At 34.1% G+C, this 21315-nt stretch overlaps 1 protein-coding gene across 1 annotated transcript in view; it reads right to left on the reverse strand.

Annotated features, from left to right (window-relative positions):
• LOC113396961 (protein prickle-like) overlaps nucleotides 1-14556 on the reverse strand; it is a 310421-nt gene extending 295865 nt beyond the window's left edge. The window contains exon 1 of the mRNA XM_064217632.1: nucleotides 14394-14556. Within this exon, the coding sequence (XP_064073702.1) occupies nucleotides 14394-14506 (113 nt within the window). The 5' untranslated portion in view covers nucleotides 14507-14556. The remainder of the gene's footprint in view (nucleotides 1-14393) is intronic.
• Between the last annotated feature and the right edge of the window lie 6759 nt (nucleotides 14557-21315).

Here is a 21315-nt window from a genome sequence, read left to right on the forward strand (position 1 = left end):
TAATTTTACAATAAGAAAGAATAAAATAAAATTTTGTATTTACCTACGAATTTTTACAAAAATAATATTTACATACCTGTAAAAAGAGAAACGACATTTAATGTTTATTTATTAACAATGTCTGTTCCTAAATCACAAGATACTTTATACTTTACTTTATACAATTACGAGATTGATAATATTTTTCATAATTATATTTTTTATAATTTAGTTGTCATGTCACTGCGCGTTCGATGACGGTTGATGCGCGGAATTCAAATTAAAGAATAATACATTTTTTCTTTACATCTCCCCCCCTCCGTAAAGAAAGTCAGGTGAAGATGTTTTTTCATGCACGGTCTTTAATCGTAGATAGGAGCTGGTGTTAGCTTTGAAATGTGGAAAAAAGTGGACTCTGATCTCTTATGTTCAATATTTATTTTGTAAATTGAGTTTGAAATTTTTTGTAAAATTTTGTACGGTCCAAGTTTCAATTCATCAAGCTTCTTTCGATTCAGTTTATTTCCATTTTCTATAAAAACAATATCACCGACTTTGAACTCTATATGTTTTCTATTTTTATCGTAAATTTTCTTGTTATAATTATGTGATTTGATTGTATTTTCTAAAGCTTTTTCCCTAGCCTGGATTAAATCATGGTCAGTCTTCTTCTGTTTCAGCTCATTTGGCAAAATCGTAACATCTGTACCATAAAGTAGGTATTTAGGAGCATATCCAGTAATAGTATGCTCCGTTTCATTGTATTTTTGCACACAGTTGTGGGCTATAGTCGTCCATGCCATTTTAGTGTCATGTTCGTTTATCTTGCACCGGATTTTATTAACCAATGTCTGGTTTAATCTCTCATTTAAGCCATTTGAAAAAGGAGAATTCACTGCTGTAAAAATTATGGGAATATTTTTTTCATCCAAAAATCTTTTAAATTCCTTAGAATTGATACCTGGGTATTGGTCTGATAGTATTAATTCAATACCATCACTTTCTGTACAGTTTCTTATTAATTTAATGAAGTCATTAGCATTTTGAGTACTTGATGTTAGAATATACGCGTACCTGGTGAAATGATCTAATAAAAGATGTAAATATTTCTTTGTTGATCTGGAACCTCCGAAACCTCCAATGGTATCAATAGAGCATATCTGAAAAGGTTTTGTGGCGGGACCCAAGTGGGACATCAACCCATATTTAATTTGTCCTCTTGATTTATTCTTTAAGCATACTGTACAACTTTCACAGATTTTTTTTATGTTTTTAGTCATATTTTCTGCTGTATACACTGAGCTAATCATTCTCTGCATTTGTTTAATTCCTATATGCCCCAGATCTGTATGTACACTTTTCATGAAATCTATGCTAAATTCCTCTGATATAATAATTTTTTCTTTCTTCCTTACTTTTTTGTAGTAAACATTTTGTTTTTTCATTAACTTGTTTTTTCTGCATTGTATATATTCATTATTAACCTGGTCTTTTAGAATATCTTCTAGTGTTATTATATTAACTACTTTTAACTGTTCCTCTGAGTTTTCATTTGGCCCAAGTACCGGGTTTCTGCTTAGACAATCAGCTTCAATGTTGTATCTTCCGGGCGAATATTTAATTTCGAAATCATATTGTGATAAGTAGTATGTTAGATCTCCTAATTCTTCGTCTGTTCTAGATCTTATGTTCATATTTTCCAATGGTTTGTGATCAGAAAATACAGTGAATTTCCGACCTATCAATAGATGTTGCCAATACTTTACACATTCCTTAATTGCTAGACATTCCAGATAGATGGCTTTCTTCCTTTTCTGTACTTCAGTCAATTTTTTCGAAAAGTACGCTACTGGTTTTTCTTCATTGTTATTTTGTGGTTGTTTTAGTACTGCTCCTACTCCTAATATACTAGCATCTGTGTATATATGAATAGGTAGGTTTGGGTCAAAGATTGTTAATATCGGTTGAGAACATAATATTTGTTTCATTTCATTAAATGACTCCTGACATGCATCAGTCCAGTCAAAGGTTTGTCCTTTTCTCAAAAGGTTATGCAATGGTTCCAACTTAATGGCTATATTTGGCACATATTTATGATAAAAATTTATTTTTCCCAAAAATTGCCTCACATTCTTTTGAGTTTTAGGAGTCGGGAAGTTTTTTATTGATATTAAGTTATCTTTCAGTGGTCTGACTGAATTATTTTGTATTATGTGACCCAAGTATTTAACTGTATCAGCTGCAAATGTGCATTTAGAGAATTTTAGTTTTAAGCCTTCGCATTTTATTGCTTCAAAGAGTTTTTCCAAATATCTGATATGATCCGAGAAAGTTTCTGAGAAAATTAAAATATCATCTATGAAACATACTGCGAAATCTCCAAGCTTGTGTTTCCGTATTATATTACACATTATTCTCTGAAATATAGCTGGGGAGGTTTTCAAACCAAATGGCAAACAGGTCCATTGATAGTGTCCCTCCTGCGTCACAAACGCAGTTTTGTGTCTATCTGTGATACGTAAAGGAATTGACCAAAACGCTGAGTTTAGGTCCAGCGTTGAGAAAAACTTGCAATCTCTCGTCTTTAGTATTAGGTCGTCAATAAGAGGGAATGGTTGTGATTGAGGCACAACAATTTTATTTAAGTCTCGAAAGTCGATGCACAATCTTGATCTTTTGTTTTCATCTCTTTTATAAGCTAATGTGACTGGTGCTGCGAATGGGCTATATGATTCTTCTATTATATTTCTTTCCAATAATTTTGCAATTTGATCTTCAATCTCCTTCTTATCTTCTATTGTGCAACGATATGGTCTTTTGGAGCAATATTTTTCTATAAGTAGATCAATGTGTGCTTCATAACCTGTTACCTGTCCTATGTCATATTTGTCCTTTGCAAACACAGACTTATATTTCGAAATTAATTTATCAATCATGGCCTGTTTTTGAAAGTCTAAATGATTTATGCAAATTTTGAACTTTTCTTCAAGTATGTCTTCATTGAAGTTTATTAAATTATCATATTTAATCTCTTTAGAGACTATATCTATTTTGTCTGATTCCTTGGAAACTATTTCACTTCTTTTTATAGGTAATTTCTGCGTAATTTTTAAGTTTTCGTTTTGAACTAGGTAAAATTCTTTTATACAATCAAGACCCACTAAAAAATCATAATCGAAATTTTCCTTGTCTATTACGAAAACATTCATTTTTTTTTCCACATCAAAGATGGCTATATCAAGTGTTATTACTCCATTTGCCTTTTTAACGCCATTAATCGTTTTTAAATTAGTATTGTTGCAATGACTGGTTTCCTTATTTTTTATTTTTAACAATTTAGAATTTATTAACGAAACGTTAGACCCAGAGTCATAGATTCCAGACACTTCAACATTTTTATTCAGTACTAATTTCACTTTGATCAATGGCGGTACTATTAGTTTTTTGGATCTTCACACTGCAATTCACATTCCAATTCTGAATTATTAACGAGCTTTACTTGCTTTTTATCTTTTTGAGTATTTGAATTTGTTTTAAACCAGCAAGAATCTTCTGAATGATAGCGTACGCCTTTATTTAATTTTTCACAAATGCTACATTTTTTTTTCTCTGGCTTAGTATCTTCTTTCTTCTTGATAAATTTTCTTCTTGAAACTAAATGTTCTAATTTTCCAAGTTCACTAAACAAATTTTTTGTTTCTACGATTTGGTCTTTGTTGATTTTGTCTGTTATAAAATCTGGTAAGCCGGCAGCAATGATATCAATAAGAGTCCCTTCATCTATTGTTTTTCTTACCTCTAGTAAAAGTTTTTCTTTCTTTACTGCATATTCTAGTAAAGATCCTGATTGGTACTTGTAAGATAAAGCATACTTACTAGCAGTCCAACCTCTATTAGCATATGTTTCCAAAAAACATGATTTCCATTTTGACCACTCGGAATGTAAGCTAAGTTTCATCATCATGGAAGAATACCAATCAGTGCATGATTTTTCAAGAAATAATCTGAAGATTTCAATTATTTCTTCTTCTTTTACGATACTAAACCTTGTACATTCTTTTTCAAATACTTCCATCCACTGGTGTGCATTCGAACTTTTACCATCAAATTTTCCAATCACAAACTTGTCAGCTAAATTTTTAATACTTTGTTTTTCTTTGTCTTGTTGACTTTTAACAAATGTTTCCAAAATTTTCACTATGGGATCTTCTGAACACCTTTTACTACCAATAGTCATTTGTTCTTGGGTAGTTTCCTCTAAAAATTGATCCTGAAACATCATGTTTCCATCCTCATCAAAATATGTTTGTAGTATATCCTGTGTTGTTTTTATCCAAACACTTCTAGTTTGATATCTTTTCTTTAATGTATTTTTCACGGTAAAGAAGGTTTTCGAGGTTTGGATATGTTTGTGAAGTGATACTGCTTGATATTCTTCAGGCATAACGAAAACTTTTCCATCTTTTGTGGCAATTGCGGTTATGGCGATATAGTTTGACTTTCCGTCTATTGATGGTTTAATTTCAAATGTAAACTTCAACGACTCCATTTTTTTACAATAAATGTCGTTTTATAAGATTTTTTCTTGTATTCTTTTTATTAGGACGACACAGTTAATGAAACACAATTGAGTTTCTCTGTAAAAAGAGATTTATTTGTTTAATTTTACAATAAGAAAGAATAAAATAAAATTTTGTATTTACCTACGAATTTTTACAAAAATAATATTTACATACCTGTAAAAAGAGAAACGACATTTAATGTTTATTTATTAACAATGTCTGTTCCTAAATCACAAGATACTTTATACTTTACTTTATACAATTACGAGATTGATAATATTTTTCATAATTATATTTTTTATAATTTAGTTGTCATGTCACTGCGCGTTCGATGACGGTTGATGCGCGGAATTCAAATTAAAGAATAATACATTTTTTCTTTACATATATACCAGATACAGCTATTTTTATATATAATAATATATACAATTAAATGGACAAATATAATAATATATAAACTGAAATGTATAGTTGACTATATAATTTATTCAAGTAAATGAACTTTTGAGATTCTTTCGTACTCGAAGTACCGGTAGAATCATTACGTTCAGAGCCGGCGGGAGATTTCCGTAAAATGTAGGAATCGGGTACATAAAATTCAAAACCGCATATAGGACCCTAGATGACTTGAGTATATTTTGATTTCGAATTTGTGTAATGTAAGAAATGAAATTGGAATTTCATCCAAATGGATGAAAGAAAATCCTTTATGGATTTGGTAAACTCTTTCTATCTTCCTCTCTCTTTGATTTTAAACCTTCGTTAATTTATGTTATAATAAAAAACTAAAAACCAATATAAATAAATTACTTAACTATTAAATAAACTTTGTACTAAACTCCTGTATTCTGCATATTCGGTATAATAAAATTACATATTTTATGTATTTTGGTTACAAAAAAACGGTGTTACACTAATTAACAGCGTGGTAGGCTTCCTGGCCACAAAGCGTATAACGGCCGGTTCGGTTCACGAGTACGGAGTTACGGGGACTCAGACAAGCAGATAAACGGCCGTGAAAGCTTAACGGGTGCCGTCTGTTAACTTTAATTGACAATCCTACTTTGTGTTTTAAATGAGATAAGCAATTAAAGATTAATATGATGATAACGCGTATGATATGAAAGCCTGTGAGCTGATACTCATCGGATATGTCAATCAACTCCGCTACATTGACAGAGACAAATTCTTGACGCTCACATATCTGCGCCCAAATTTATTCAGTCGTCTCATAAGAACTGTTATACACAAACAGACGCCCAATAAATGTAGCTTCGCCGTTAGGTAAGTTAAGGGAAGCATTTAGTATGTAAAGTTTCCACATCAACTGTGGCGTTGCGGCACTAAAGACCCAGCCCAAAACCCTATAAAAATAAAATTAAAAAAAAATAAAAAAACATAAACCCCAAAATAAAAAACCCAAAACCCTATACTTAACATAAATACAAGAAAGAATTCCTAAAATACCAAGAGTACGGTAACAGAGAAGGATCCGACATCCTAACGATACATGCAGCGCAGAGAGACAATATTGACACGGTCTTCCTTATAAAATGTTCGATTAAAAAGTTACAATTGGACGTCAGCGAAGAACTTCATATCAAATGAAAAGTGCACGAATGGCGCATGGCCATGAACGCAGACGGATGTACACCAGCAACATCAGCCAAAGAATCCAGCACTCCCACTAAACTAAAACCAACTGACAACAATGAAGACAACTGACACATAGCAAGGAGAAGACAAACTAAAAATGCAATCTAAAAATATTGATTGTGATTCTGTTTGGGCATAAAAACTTGCAACAAACTATTAAACTCCACCAACCAATAGGAGTACCAACGGCGCGGACAATAGGCCTGAAATCATAAGACAAAATAAATTGGGGGAACATATAAGATAAATACAGTACACCTGTTCGTGTACTCGTCCTCTGTAATATCCCTGGCGTCGTTGGTGCGCTGCTGAGCGTGGCCGCGGTGACGAAGCGGTCAGGAAGACATCATCATCATTAGTAAGCAAATATACAATAAGTAAATGACATAAACACGTTTAAAATATCAAGATGTTATGTCGTTAAGGCTATTGACGAGGCTTTCGCACGAGCTTGTATTCTAACATATTGTGTACATACGCAGAGCACGCGGTATGTTTATAACAGTTGTTTTAATCAACTAGATATCAATTAATGATTACTTTCTGTAACCGAGTAACTACTAGTGGCTTATAAATATAATAGAACCTTCTTCGTGAGTTTCAATGTGTTGCTTCTTACTGAGTTTTATCTGATATCATTGAAATTAACAATTAATTAGTCAAATCCCGTGGAACACACTCAATATTATTTCTTCTTTAAAGTCATTAATTCTCTGTAATTAGCAAATATCAATCGACCATACATGACATTTAACGGAATTTATCTAGAAACATTCTTTATTTTAATCAATAGTTTATCACGAAGCAAAGACTACTTGCATTTTATTTTCCAAACAACGTTCCGAAAGGCTCCCGTTGCGGAGGGAACAGATAAAAGCTTTTAAACTTCGATAAAGGAGTGTCTCCGCTGTAGGTTTATCTCGGGCGCGGCGGCTGCACGCTTCGCAACTCACAGATAATACTGGCAATACATTATTTATCATTGAATGGTGACAATTGTAGGTTATCCAGTACTAATATTGTTGTGAAAACCTATTTCTTGAAACTCGACTTGATTAGAATGTCCAAGTAAAACTTGCAGGAACTGCGTGTAAATGTCCGACTGCTAGATAGAAGCCGTCTCTTCTACCGAGGATAAGATCATTCCGATTCCAGTTGTATATAGTACATTCACAATTGGCAGATTTTCACCTGACCCATGCAGATTTCCTCAAGATGTTTTCTTCCATCGCCGAGCACGAGGAATAATGATTTCGAATAGAGCACATGAAAACTCAGTACCGCTTCCCCGCGTTACTGTCCGCAATCTTTGGTTTATGTAGCTTAAACATTTATTTTCGTTTAGTAAGTAAAGAACTTAAATAACTGTATAAAATTTAACCGACATTATTTATACGACCTTTAACATAAAAGTTACTCAAGTTTAAGAAAATATGTTATAAGAAACGGTGATACACTGACGGGGAAAGTTATTAGATAATTAATTACGAATAACTACAGCCGATCACTAATACAGTACCGACTATAAGTCAATTGCCATATAAGATATAATATTGATTATTATGACTTTATATTGTTTAACCACAAAAACTTTCACAGCTGTGGCTGTTGAAAAAACTCATATACACACTAAAAAATATTTCGATATTTTTCAACAAATGAACAAATTCATCGTTTCCGTGTTTCTTGTAATCTATTCTAAGAATTGAAAATTATTTTTTAGTACGTTATAACTTCTAAATGGTAAGATAACTTTATCAGGAAGCGGTGCGGTTGTTTTTAAAATACGGCATTATATCCGTATAATATTTATGTTAATAGGAGCACAACCGGGTGATACAGACGATACTAAAACTCAGTGCTAGATAAACACTGAATCTAATAGTTCTCCTCGGATAAAACTGCATTCAACAAGATTAAACTATATTGACTTGCAAATGCTACTGATAAGATACGACCGGTATCGACTATCGTATTATATTACAAACATTACATAATGTACTGGCCGTGGCCAAGCTTTAGTAATAAAGTATTTAAATAAACAAACATTTGCCATTGCTGCAAGAGATTAATTACTGAGCTTCTTGCCGGGTCTTCTCAGGAGAATTCGAACCGGCGGTGGTAACTTAACATTTAATGTTGTCTCGTCGTTGTTGTTGTTTCAAGTTTTGATTTTAAATGTCATTCAACGCTTTGTCAAATCGCTAGTTTTGGTAGAACACCTTTGTTGTCTATGGTTGAAGTAAGTACCATTGTGTAATCAATATTACACCACAACTACTGTTTATATCAATTGAAATTAAAGTTATTTGTATTTCGAACTAAAATAAATGTATAACGATCAAATCAATATATCTGTTAAAAATTGTCCCTTATTATAAACGTAGCTGTTCATAAATATAATCTTATACTTCTACTGGTGGTTAGTTCCCAAGGTTGGTGGCGCATTGGCGATGTAAGGAATGGTTAATATTTCTTACAGCGCCATTGTCTATGTCTATGGTGGTGGTGACCACTTACCATCGGGTGCTCGTCCACCTACCAACACCATAAAAAAGCTATTTCGTTAAAACTATTACATGTTCTAATTTATAAAACATGTCGGTTTTACAATAACTCATATGATATAAAATATAAAATTGAAGAAATCTCAGTTCGACTTACGTCTATTCAAAGCAAGGGTAATAAAATGAAGTCACTTTCCTCGTATAAATCCTCTTTTTGCGGGCGAGCTCATAACGTGGACTATTCACAATTTATAGCGCAGTAAGCTGTGACCCCTCACTACACGACGCGACACCGTCGCCAGTTTATGGTTTTACTTTTGTTTTCAAATTTCATATCTTTCAGCTCTGCCTCTTGATGCATTTAAATCTTAGTTATGTTAAAAAATGAATTGATATTATCACAGAATACAAAATTATATCATTGGAAAACATAATATAGTATAAAACAAAGTCGCTTACAGCGGTCTGTACGCTTAGATCTTTAAAGCGGTTAGCTAGGTGTTGAAGCGATTTTCATCAATAAACAAAGTAATTCAAGAGAATGGTTTATATGTATAAAACAAGCATATTATAGTAGAAAAAAAAGATAATTTCGACTCTATATTTCATTTTTCTGGCAAGGGATTTTATTATCTTTTTTCTGTTTGTTGTTATTTTACTTGTGCGAAGCGGGAAAGGGTGGCTTGTTATTACATAATATATAAGTAACCTGTATTCTAGATATTATAATTCGACGGAGCCGCGCCAGCTCTTCCCGGTAAAGGTTACATTCCGAACCGATGCTTTACGCGCTTACTGCTTTATAATCTTGCGACGTGACGATTGATTCGAAAAGCGCATTATATTATGTTTTGATTTTTATTGTCTAATAAAAGATTTTTTTGTAATAATTTTATGTTCTTGGTATTTGTGAATTGTAGTATTAAAAGTGTCGTTCAGCTTCCCATAAAGTAGCCTAATATTATTAAACTGCTATTCCGTTCGGTGTAAAACTATCAATTTGATTTACAAAAAATCTTCTAACTTACGATATAAAGTTCATTTGCACCGTTTAATTGTAGTTACATAAATATATTTTTTATAATGATTTCGCCTCCATTTCAAACACGGCTGGATGGCACAGCGTCTCATAATAAAGAATAAAACTGTCAAATACGTTTAGTTTAAATAACGTCATCCCTTAAACAATTGCTTTCGGCACTTCTCGCCGAAACATCCCTTAAACACATGAGAGAAGGGCTTATATTCGCTTAAAATTGACGTAATTTCTGGATCGTATGGTAACTGCCATTGTCGAGGGTGAAATGTGTGAATTCAGAATAAGCGTTGGGGGGAGTTCATGATCCTTGCAGTAAGCACAAATCTTAAGTACTGCTTGATATATTTTCCTTATGGGATTTTGAGAAGCTTAAGAGATATGGCGGTTTTATTGTCCCTGTCCCTTTGGTTCTAGTTCTAGAGTGGTACTTAAGTCACTTTAAAAAATAGGTCAAGTATCTAATATTGACACAAAACTACTAATATTATAAATTCTGGAAGTGCGTTTGTTGGTTTTTCCTCGCTAGCAACAGACTGATGTAATAGTGATTTTTTGTACCGACATTTTTGCAAAGTATGAAAACAAAACCTCGTGAAAACCAAGTTACATATTAAGGAACGACGAACTTAAACATTTAAATTTATTTCAATTATTAATACTCAAAATAAATACACTAATTTCATTCATGAAGCTGAAATCAGCGTCGTCCATTTACAAAATAAATATTAAAAAAGAATGTAAGTTAATCCAAATTAAAGTTATTGTTTTTGTTCTATCAAAATTTGAAGTCTGGCTTAGTGCTAGTTCAGTTTTATATTTAATGTTGTCTCAAAGAGAAGATTTCGATTTATTGACGTCACTTTTCAATATTTATCAATGCCGAATTAATATTTTTATTACCAAGGAGTAGTTTGGTATGTTTCGTAGTTATTATTCGTGCGATTGCTTAAAAGCTGTAGCACCTGTCTCGCCGCAGTCTTCCGTCACCGCAGTCCGTTCCCGGCTGCGGTTTCAACGTATTTCCTCCGCCAACATTAATACCTTTTCAATTATTCCTTTCCATCGAATACTATCTCGAAATTCTTTCCCATCGATTCCAAAAACTACAAAATGTGCCAAACTATTTGAGTCCGTAACGATGAGCTGTAAGGATTAAATTGGATTATACGCGTCGTGGATCGACTGTGAGTGTTACGTGGTCGGCCGGTCTGTGGTTAGTGATTCAATTCGAGGCCCCTGGCCAAATGGTAAATATACGTGCAAGCGACGAACGTTCAGCGAAGCTCACTATTTGAGTCGACGGACGTCATAGTGTAATGGGAAAATTATGGTACGGGAGATACTTTGGTTAAGTTGCTAAATGATATTATTACGATAGTGTTGTTTTATCCGAAGTCCTCATGGACACATACATTTATGATATTCATAGAGCAATATCTCAAACTCATATTGAACTCATTTAAGGGTGGTAGAAGGATTTCCTTATATATATTCTCTTTTTAGTAAAAGAGTTTGTTTTGCTAAATATTTTAAAGAACATTACTTACACAAATAGTATTTTTTTTATTTTATTATTTTATACAAAAACAAAGATAAGCTGTATAAAAAAAATGAAAAACGTAAACAAAATTAAAGGTTTTGTTTGAATTAAATAATACTCAAATATAAAAACGATAAAATTACAAATATTTAACATTAAACTGATTGAAGTTTTACATTGTGGTGACACCACACATGCAAGGTTGATCTTTCGTAAGTTACGTATGTGGAAAGATAATTTTGTATAAAAAGATTATCTATTAGATTAAAACTAAGCTCCAATTTCCGAAACGTTGCGCTGGTCGGAGTCGGATATGTTTAATCTGAATGCTCAATGTGCTCATTATCACGTCATCGGCTGCCAACGACCACTGACCAATCCAATTAAAGTCAACTTCGTTAATTTAACTTGACCAGTGTTTCAGAACACTGGATTGTTTGTAATGTAAATGTCCCAGTGCTGGACACGCGGCTCCAATAACGCTCCAAATTGATACATAGAACATGAAAACTTGCAGGACTCGCCCGATGTAAACCCGTAATCTTCGGTTATGACTTTCGTGTTTAATGACTGGCTTACCTCAGCTCAGTTAACTTAGACAGTGGGAAACGCCAAGGACTACAATTTTCAATAGAATATATTCGAGTATTACACTGAGCACCGAAATCACTCCGGTCGCCTCGGCTCCAGGGAGCCCGTATTGTGGTCACATAATTCTCTTCATACCCTGTCGTCCCGCTCAGTCGCTCCACAATACTTTGAAAGCCAACACCGCGTACCTGTCACGAGCGCTTGTAAGCGTCGGATCGTACGGTCTGTGAGGAGACCCGTATCGCTGTCACGTATAGAGTATAATCTATAATTTATCTCAATTGAGCATCGCTTGTACAATACAGTCTGCGGTATGCGGATTTATTATTTTTGGTAAGTTGGCTATTCAAGAAAGCTTTTTTATGCATTTAAATTAAATATGTATGGAAAATCTGGCGCATGAGTGAACTCAACATTTTAAGCAACTTATTTAAGGTACTAATCATTTAACTGGATTTCAAAGACATATTCTACGTATACATAAAACTTATTTTCATAAAAGTTAACTAATTATTTAATGAATTATTAAATATTTAAATGAGAACTGATTACTTAAAATGAATAAAATTACAGTGCCTCTTATGAAGACATGAAAATTTACAGCTACAGCAGAAACATCCGATTAATATTGGGAGGAGGACCATGTCCAATGTTGGTCAAATTCAGAATAGAAGAGAAGTTTTCGAACTTATCACTTCTTCTGTTATAAGATTCCACCGAGCTGTTTTCGTCTCATCCAACAACGAAAAAAACATTGAGCCTTATAACGCATCTGACCAGCTCATAACATTTAGACAAAGTGATAAGATATACCCCCTTTGTACTTTCATCATTATAATTATTATAAGCTGAGAAGTAAAGATGATAAAGTTAGATTAGTCAAAGGTCACTCGTAAGATGGAGTCATTCCAGTGACGTCACAATTAAGTTGTTCATCAATACTATCAACGGCTCGCACTTTGACCGCGCCCGCGGCGACCGACGTCCATTATACTCGCGACTACGCTCACCAGTCCTCATCTTAATGTCGGACAGATCATTCCTAACTAAACTAAACTAACTATGTCTCGGTTTACCCACGTTGTAATATAACATTGGATTATAAAAAAACATACAATTAATAATATCGAAGGCAGCAAAACAACTTTATATTAAACAAGCCGAAAATTATGTTATCGAGATTGGATGGATACCCGACGCACGTCTGTTCCTGCTAAAGTACAATTATGATCTTTATTGCTCTAAATCCACGATCCAAATCACAAAGTTACGTCTCATCGTTTGACCTTTGTCGATACATCACATTTTATTTTAAAATATTAATATTATAAACCCAACTATACCATATAAAGACTATAAAGCTTAAAAAAAAGATTTGGAATTAGCAACGCTTGTCGGCTGATATATTTGTATAACCGACTTCAAAAGAGTAGGAGGTTCTAACTGGAACTCCGTCGTTCATTATTCAAATTGGTTTATTATTAATACTGTTTCATTTGAGAGGTTTTCACGTTTGGTCCCACTTAAAACTGAAGAAAAAAGCGGGGTAATCCTTAGAGTGAAAAGAACGGATTGAATTTTTTTATGGGCACACAGTATTCTTTGAAGTGATTTTTTTATATATTATGAGTTATCGTTGTTTAAATATAGCATAGCAAGTATCTAAACACTATTTAATAGTAGCCAGCCGCAGCTGGGCTTCACTTCTGTTCTGTCTTCTGTTCCCAAGGTTGGTGGCGCAACGGTCATATAAGGAATGATTAATATTTCTTACAATACCAAAGTCTACGGGCAGAGGTGACCGCTTAAAATCAGGCTCATTTGTTTTTATGACAGATTTAGATATTCTACCGCCAAATGACAGTACTTAGTATTCTTATGTTCCGGTTTGAAGGGTAGAGTGAACCAGTGTAACTACAGGAACAAGGGACATAACGTCTTAGTTTCCAAGGTTGGTGGCGCATTGGCGATGTAAGGAATGGTTAATATTTCTTAAAAAAAAAGGCATTCATATCCGGATGTATCCCGATTTGAACACGTGTCCTCGGCTTAGTGAATTAAATCCACTGGGCCTTCTCGGCTATATTTACAATATGTACTTCGAAGTTCATTTTATTTCAAAAAGCGATCAATAATTGTTAAAATTATTTAATGAGTGTAAACAGATATATTATGATAGTAATGATTGATCGCGATCTTATTCAAGATATTAAGATTAAATATTAAATACCAATTTAAACCAGTTCATAAACAACTTCGTACCTTCTACAAGCGGGACGGTACTTCTTAAATAATATTAATATTATATTAAACACGAAAACAAGAGATTCATCCAAGTATTAACATATAACGTGTGGTCTCCTGGTTATTCGTTTAGGATATTGAATATTGTACAGAATTACTAAAACAACAAACTAGCGGAGTTCCTTTGCCGTTTATTATCAATAGCATTATACTTTGTCTGTACCATATGACGTGTAATGTACGTGTAATGACAGATATATCTGTGGTAAACTTACCTATCATGCTGCAGGACTTCGGCTCGGACCCAGGGCACGGCGCCCCACTCGTCTTCATCGGGCTTCGGTTTCAGCAGCCCTGACAGCCACGTGTACGACTTGCTACGCTTCATCTCAATACGCCGGACATCACTTCACTGAATGACTACGAGCGACACGAAATACTATTTATCGATGACACTTTTGGTCGCAGACTGTCCAACGAAGTCACTGCGACTTCGAGATACGCCACATTGCGTGACTTAACTTTGGTCACCAGACGTTACAACGATACAACCTGTGTGTGAGACGGGTTTTATTTACACTGGACCACTCGCGATTATTTAAATGTATTTGACACTTTGTATAATTTCTGTTCACTAATGGCAATCAACGAACTGGTTATATTCACTACGGCGAGCACTATATTACTGTCGGTGGGAATTTTATTGACAGAAATCAATATTAATTTATATTTTAACCAATTATCAACACGTTTCAAAAGTATTAATTAAATTTACTGCAATATTATTAGTATTCTGCGTAGACATTGTTTTTATTTTCAATGCGGTCGCATACAGCATCCGTCAACAAATCAAATTAAAAAGCTTCAACTTAATAAGCTCCTATTTTCCAAAGTTAGAACACAAAAGGCGCCTCAGAGCGTTCGCTTCGGATTATTATTCTCTATTCAGTAGTTTTGATAATAAAAATCATCATTTAATAAATCAAATTGAGATATCATACTTAATAATTGACTTTAAGACAGATTACAGTTGTGTGTAAACGTTACTTTATGTTATACAAGCACCTCCACGTAGTTTTTCTTATACACTTTAAACATTTCTCTTTCCCGTGGGCTTTAGCGTAATATTACACGGCTGTAACCGTTCCTAATAAATGGACTACTTAACGCAAATATTTTCTCAAATGGGACCGACATATCGATAGATTGACAAGTTTAAACAAACAAACACACTATTTTTTATATTAGTATCTACATATCGAATTAGATTACTTCTTATAAGTAGAAATTATAAGATATTTATAAATATCGTATGAGTTCAGTAAGCTTTTCTGACTCAATCTCAGCAACGAATAAACGGACAGCGACTAAGTCATCAAATATTTTGACTTGACATCACACGACGGCCGTTATATCGTATTTTCTATTTGGTTTTATAATTTCCCATAATAATCCTAAATCGCCGTAGAATCGTCGATTGAAAGAGACTATGACGATTGCGTTTGTCGTTTGAATGTCTTTGCGTTTATCCCGCACGACACCTCGCAACTGTTAATCGATTATTATTCGTATACGGAACCCGAGAATTAACGGTCTAATGTAACCTTTTTTGACCCGTTGGCTCAACAATAGAAGAGTTGATGACAGGCGCAACCCGGCCAAGATAAATATACATTGTATGCTCTGCGCCTTAATAGAGAAGAAGCATTTTTATTTTGACACCATAATAGTTTTGAAATGTGTTTAAATTTGATGTATGATCAAAAATTACTATGTGCGTTGCACTTTATCTTGCGTACGATTATGTATCGTATGTCAGTTGATTTAGTGTAGATTTTTATCTGCACTCGTCACAGACGTATACCTGTAACAGAAAAATGTTTTGTTAATAAACTATTTATGTTTGTGCTTGCAAAGATTTCGAAAGCCTCATTACTGTGGCATAAGTACTTGTCCGTCAGACCCGTTATAGCATGTTAGTACGAAGTACCGGTCTGATTTCTTTACTTTAAACATTTATTGAGCTCTATGCAACTTCGTCCGTGTGGGCTTTGGAAACAATTGTAATATATCAATTAACTACGATGAATTAATAATGTGTATACGGAAGAACATCCAAAAAATATTCTATAAACGCTGATATACCTACATACCTACTAACTCTTACTAACAAGAAATAAAAACTACTTCTAACCCCTGTTTTCGAACGTTTTTCTTTTTGCAATTGTATACGCATATATAATAACATACCGGAAATAATAACCAAATCAAATCAAATCAATTTTATTCAAGTAAACTTCACAACGAAGCGATTTTGAATCGTCGATATTAAAAAACTACCACCGTTTCGGAAAGCAGCCTCCAGCGAGAAGAACCGGCAAGAAACTCGCATAGTTGCTCTTTTCAAATAAACAGATTAACAATGCTGTTTTTTTACAATAATTAGTGTTCTGTGATGGAACCCGAGCCTAAATCCGGGCGTTTTTTTCTAAAAGTACTCATTTAATGAATAATAAGACTTATTTATTAATTTAGTCTTAATAAACTTTTTAAATTTCGTAAATGGTAAATTGGTTACATTTCCCGGTATCTTAGTTTCCCTGCTAGAGCATACAAATGGGTGCCCCACTGAAGTTTGGAGTCAAGGGTTATCCCAAGAAAGGCCGTCAACTCAACAAACTCAAGCCTTTCATTATTCAAAATGACGGCAGAAGAATGTGATTTGACATTTGGCAGAGAAAACAAAATACATTTAGTCTTTTTGGCATTTAGTACCAAATTATTTATGTCAAACCAACCAAGAACCCGCGACAGACCACTGCTTACAACGTCATAGTTGTTTATTTTTCTGTCGAGTTTAAAAATAAGGGAAGTATCATCTGCAAACAGTACAATGTCGCAAGTCTTATTTACAAAATGAGGTAAATCATTTATATATATTAAGAACAGGAGAGGTCATAAAATTGAACCCTGTGGTACACCCATTTGCGCCAGAGCGCCATTTGCACAAAGTTGCCTGGATTTAGGCTCGGGATTCAACCGAGGACTGATTAAACAATAATTGTGAATGCTAACATACATAATTATAAATCGTTACTTCTCGAGGATACTCATTTCGGTAACGGTGGTAGAGTTCAAATGTTGACGCTTTTAGCTTTTAGCATAATTAAGCATTAACATCCCACTGCACGTCTCTGAACTTGGAAGCCTTAAAGCAAAAACGATACTTACGGGTCTTTTTAATTTTCTTAAATTAATAATGTTAGTTAGTACTCTTACAGAAATCGCAACAGTACGGAACCATCACGCTCGCACGAGTTCGACTCGAGCTTTTTTTAAAATCAGTTTTTATTTAAATTATATATATATGTACACTCCACAATATTTAAACAGGGTACTATATGGGTTATAGTGGAAATATTAAAATACGAGAAGATGAACGACTTAAAGACTCGGACGAGTCCGACTCCTGAGACGTAAATAAAATCATTTTTTTTAATTCTTATTTCTCATTTTAAAATAAATCAGTTATAAACAATTCTCTAATATACCTGTATTGTGTTGTATTGTATTCATAATCATGCCTTCATTAATCACCTCGCCCATAACTTTTTTTAAATTAAAATCACTAAACAAATTCCTATAGGAAACTTAATGGTAACGATATTCTGCCGTAAAACTTTTTCTTATCCCTTTCCCGCGGCCGGCGATATTAGCCCGGCAACACTAATTGTAGCCCACAACTTAATCTGGGCTGAACACACGCACAGCGAGTCACGACTCAGTGTCGGTTGGTATTTTGGGATAAATACTGGCTGGCTCTCTCGTGATCGCCGCACCGACACGCCGGTTTTTATATTATGAATGATTCGCGTAAAAATTAACAAATGTTCCTAGTAGGCCGAGTCACATAACACAATTTTCGAGAACAAAAATGGTAAAATTTCATATGTAATGTAGTTAGTGTGTGTCAGCCAGCGTACGTGCATCGCGTACGTGATGTTGTACAACGCTACAACAACCCAACGTATAGGTTGATTGTAGTGTGTATGTTTCACAGATAAATAATTGCCGTCTGACCAACTTTTGGCGACGGTCTTCTCACAACTCGTCTTTATACAACGGCCTACAGCCTAAGTTTTATATATTCCATGCGATTTGCTGATAGCTCTGCCATGATGAGCACTATAAACAGTTCAGATGTTTATTTACAATACAATACTATTTCACTTTAAATATAAGTAATATGCACTTTAATTATCTTTCACAGTTTCGATGGTAATGCTAAACCCATACTGAATAGATGTAAGTATTGATTGTTCACAAACTTGACCGATTACATCGGGTCAGTTCAATATAAAAGTTGTTAATTTGTCTTAACTCGCTTTGTGACTGAGTTTTGTGCTAAAATATATTACCTGCGAAGTGCATACAAAAATAGGCGAACGGCAATCCGAGACAACAGGAGCGAACGGCTTTGGTTATTTTCCAAGACATGGAATTGTAATATTGTAATTTTCATACTCAGAGGAGGGTTCGTAACTAAGATTTTATTTACAAATAAATCTAAAGCTACCGAACAAGCCACCTACACACTGTATAATAAAACGTAAGCCGAATGTATACAGAGAAATCAGTTATGCGTTGTATAAATACTTAAAGCGTTGCGATTCTAATTTTCTGCTTGACTCCCCAATATTTTCCGCGGCAAGTTAAACCGCAAGTCAGCGCCGATCACTGCCAGTAATGACACTTGGCTTAGAACGTAAGTTATTCCGTGTTAGAAGTTCTCCAAGCACTTTCTAAACGCATTTCGTGTTAGTAGTTCGGTTTCGGTGTTAAATTTCCGTTTAAAATTAAACCGTTAATATTTGCTCTTTAGTTTCAGCAACATGAACAGCGCTAGGAGAAGAACTAATCAATTTGTTTGCTGTATTACAAACTTTGTAAACAATTGGATAGAATATTCATTTAAGTGTTACAAGTGACACGTTTCGAAAAGTTTATTGAACACGTATAACTTACGTGAAGAAATTCGTGTTTGTATGTTTATTGTATGCAGATATTGAATGATTGCAAAGTTATTTTTATCGAGTATGCTTAACAGTAATTTTACCTAGTACTAAGTACTATTGTATTCCAAAATGAAAAACGCTTGCCTAGTGATGTATATATGTATTAATTCCTGCCTCGATACAGCTTGTAATGCTCGGGAAGTCAATCGATTATAAAAATACCAGAGTTATATTAAAATTATCGTACATTGAACAGCATTGTTAAAATAAGGCTCCATAAACGGTTGATCGTAAACCTTGAAATAAGTAACCCGTCGTAAACATGAACGAACTTACTTCTTATTAAAATATTATGAACATCTTAATTTATAATTACTCATCATTTTATCCAAGTGCGTGCCTTCGGTCTCGTTCAACAGGTTTACTCGAGTTACGAGTTTTGTGAAAAATTACTAGTGGTCGAACCTACTGCGAGATCGGTAGATCATCATCCAGTAGATATATATGTATGAGTTCCGGTTTGTAGCTTGTAATCTGAGATATTACAGTACAGGTACAAGAATCGACTGTGTGTTTGTATGTCTAGGATGCTTACTAATCAGGTGTCTGGTGAGGTGTAGTCATCACTGCCTGTGAACATTGGAACTGATGGAATATGTTGTGCCCTTGTGCCTGTAGTTACACTGGCCCGCTCACCTCTTCAGGTGGCCAATTAAGCAGTCTGCCTCCATATTTGAAATCAAAAAAGTTTTTTTTTTATGATTATGAGTATAAACGAATTGTAAGTGCACCTGTGTTTGCACACACAAGCGCTTGTGCCCTATAACATCACCTGCACAGTAACTTCGAAAAAGAGGACATCATCACTCAATCCCAAATCAAATTGAAATATAAATTCGTATTGTAGTTCGATTAAATCTTAGAATATTATTTCTGTAATTATTTATAAAAAATATATTACTATAATAATTTAAGCCTATCTACATAAGTACAATGACGAATTCGATGCGAATTCCAAAGAGAAGTGTACTGCAATTAATAAAGGTAATAAATTATAATTATCGCTTGAAGATCAAATAAACGATCTCAATGCACCGAACCACAAACAGTTGTAATATAGTCAAAGCTTAAAACGAATCGGCATCCCGTTTCGGTATTAACTGAGAAGAAAACGGTTGACTGAAGTAAATATACTAAAGACGTACAAATTTATCACTTTAAACCTTATACGTAATTTGAATAAAGCACAATATGCTTTGACAAAGTAAGATACACGTTTCGGTGGTCTAACTGTTCCCGTAAACATTCAACACGTATTCAAAATAAACACGCGTAATTCATTCGTAACCATCGCTGGCTGTTGACCGTTGTAGCCCGTGTTAGACAGACAGGCATCGTTGTGCATACCACGTGCTAACCGACCAACTTTAAAATCACTTATTGTAAACACATGTCCACCCCACTTCGTATCTACATATATGAACGGGTTAACTAGGATTCCTAGCGCTGTTCTCGATTTTAGCTCATATTCAATAGTATGATGGTACAATAAGGGTCACATTTCCGTGAACTCATAACATTTCCATGTGTATATGAAATCAGAAAGAGAACGTGGCGTGGGTGGTGAAGTATCAACGCAAGGACGTTTCGAACACTTGTAATTGTAAAATAAAAGTCTTGAATAACTATTATTGTAAGCGTCGACATCAGCGATTAGATAGAGAACGGGACGCGTTAAATATACATACATTCTCACATCAGTAATAACCGGTTGTATTTAACGAAATAAACTTACTTCAAGTGCAGTATACATTATATTTACAAGAATAAAACCCACGCAGGGACGTCCGACGATATTTTTCGTTGTCGAAATTGTACGAAATCTACATACATATATCATATGTAACCGACACTTTTTGTCTAAGATTACTTGAAAGAAAGACGTCGAAGAGAAGCTTCCGACCGAGTTGAAAATTAAAATGTACATACAACGCCCTCCTTAAAAATTATAATATCGCAAAATGCTATCTCAGTGCGCTTTTAATTACAAATCCAAGGTCTGAAGGTCGAAAAAATCTTAAAGTACTGAATTTAAAGTATGTCTATTTGTATAAATGGTTTAACTTGAGTCAATCAGCCATGTTAAAAGCATGAAGTTAGTTTTTTTAGTTTTTCATGCAAA

The sequence above is a fragment of the Vanessa tameamea genome, chromosome 18 (genome assembly GCF_037043105.1).
Source record: "Vanessa tameamea isolate UH-Manoa-2023 chromosome 18, ilVanTame1 primary haplotype, whole genome shotgun sequence".
Lineage (NCBI taxonomy): Eukaryota > Metazoa > Arthropoda > Insecta > Lepidoptera > Nymphalidae > Vanessa > Vanessa tameamea.